At 34.8% G+C, this 2,167-nt stretch overlaps 1 protein-coding gene across 2 annotated transcripts in view; it reads left to right on the plus strand.

The window, feature by feature from the left end:
- Window positions 1–835: 835 nt before the first annotated feature.
- The window catches only part of LOC107757768 (leucine-rich repeat-containing protein 61-like), a 5,960-nt gene continuing 4,628 nt past the window's right edge, over window positions 836–2,167 (plus strand). For both annotated transcript variants that reach the window (XM_016575342.1, XM_016575343.1), the window contains exon 1: window positions 836–1,179. In XM_016575342.1, coding sequence (XP_016430828.1) covers window positions 1,152–1,179 — 28 coding nt within the window. In that variant the 5' untranslated portion in view covers window positions 836–1,151. The remainder of the gene's footprint in view (window positions 1,180–2,167) is intronic.

Here is a 2,167-nt window from a genome sequence, read left to right on the forward strand (position 1 = left end):
ACATTGTGCTAAATATTTTCCATGAGTCACGTTTCTCACTTCTTAACAGTCATCTTTCCTTCAAATGCACCTTGAACATTAACAGACTCACAAACATGGTCCGAATTCAGTTTCTTTGGATAGCTTAGGGACTAATATTATCACAGGACCTCGGTGTTCGGCGAAATATGGTAGGTCATTTGCGGGGGAATTTTTACATTACAAATTACAGACATGGCCGATTCGCACGGGATTAAGATCACAGACAACCTCCGCAATTATTACAAACGACTGGAGGTCACCAGGAATAGGGTTTAAGACTAAAACATCTAAGATATAGGCTAGGCTAATCACATTGCTATTTCTATAACCATAATCACAATCTAAAGAACCTTTTTCCACTCTAAAGAGCAATATAAAGAACATTTAATATCATTTGTAAAATAATTTAAGAACTGAGAGAGATAAACACTAGATAGGCTATAAACAAAGTTAAATTATGTTTTTTTTCTTGCCTAATTTTTGTTTCTTTTTTACTATACTGTATAAACTATAATTATATTCATATTGAGCCTACATAAAAAACACAACGATTTAATGAACGTTATAAAGGTCGATGCAAAAAGAATCATCGATGCTAATAACACAAAACTTGTATTTTTAACATCAAGTCACTCGTGGCTCAAAACAAATAATAATATTTCGCTTTTTAGTGAATTTTAGTTTACTTTATTTACTTAGTCCATTTATAAAACAAACTTTTCATACAAACTTTACACCGTGACAAAAATTCTAAGTTCTGCGTTCCTGTCCCTGTTTCCATGACAATATCCTAGTAACCACTGCAAGCGCACAAAAACACTGAAAGGTCAACTTCCGGCTGGGCTGAACTTTAAATAATTAATTTATCCAGGCGTTAATTAAACCAAGAGAACGCTTGAAATGAATAAAAGCATCTGAGCAATGAAGCAGCAGGGGGGCAAATAAAGCCCGCATTAAAACCACGAGTTTCTAGGGCAGACGCCACAGTGAGGCTAGCCGCAGAGCTAACAGTCACACCTGCTCAGATCTGCCCTGTGCACTGCATATACTGTACATGCCCACCAGCGTTTATTAACAAAACATCCATTCCATGCTGTAATCTGCGAATGACTGCGGAAATCTGAGCGACAATGGACTCGAAGAGGGAAAAGGACAACGGTGAGTTAGTTAATAAAGCAGTGTTTTGACGTTAGCGCCTGCTAGCAGCGGTAGCTGTCCACAATGTTGTGGTGCTGATTCACAAATATACTTCTGTGATTAAAATCACATGCATTTTTGTTTTGAAGGATATTTGTTTTGTTTGGCAGCCTAATAAGTGTAGTCTTGCATTATTATATGGGTAAAACAGCATGGCGTCTCCTTTAGGGCATCGCTCGCTTGTTGCTTGTGCGCTTACTTTGGTTCATTAAACACATGCTTTGGTTCCGTTGATTAAACCAACTGTTGGTTTGAGACAACTTTTAGTCTATCTACATAATCTCAGCTATTTTAATTTAGTTTGCGAAACTCCTTCAAGTGGGGGCTGTGCCTGTTGTTACTGTCGTCCTAAAAATTTTTTATTTCTATCCAAGGTAATTCAGTTAGGTTAAGTAAGATTGTTATTTTATTACGATTCTTCACCTTTTTAGAAGGGCAGATTATAAGAAACCAATCCCATAACATTGTTTTATTATTATTTATATACTATTATAGTTTTTATTAATATTTCGAATTAGCTTTTGGTCAGTTTTCATTTCATTTTTAGTTCAGTTTTAGTTTAGTCATTTTATTATTTGCTTTTGATTTTTTTTTTTTTTTATATTACTAGGTTTGACTATTTTTATTAAAGTTTTTATTTTAGCTAGTAATTTTAGTTCTTAAATGTCTATTAAAGGGGTCATATGATGTTGCTAAAAAGAACCCCTGCCAGATTATGCAGATTAAAGATTAAAACCCATTATAAACAAAGCATTTGTTGCATCCAGTGGGGACATAATTATGGTAGTTTAAATATAAAAAACGTACTTAAAGTCTGTGAGTCAGAACAGCCGGCATTGTACAGTCCTCCATAAAATGCTGCACACATCTTAATATTTGGGTTAAACTGTTCTGGAACAGTGTTGTAAATACAACTTAACCACTGATTTCTAGTCGTGTCCTCTTTTGG

This window comes from Sinocyclocheilus rhinocerous, unplaced genomic scaffold (genome assembly GCF_001515625.1).
Source record: "Sinocyclocheilus rhinocerous isolate Xijiao unplaced genomic scaffold, SAMN03320098_v1.1 scaffold204, whole genome shotgun sequence".
In the NCBI taxonomy this organism is placed as follows: domain Eukaryota; kingdom Metazoa; phylum Chordata; class Actinopteri; order Cypriniformes; family Cyprinidae; genus Sinocyclocheilus; species Sinocyclocheilus rhinocerous.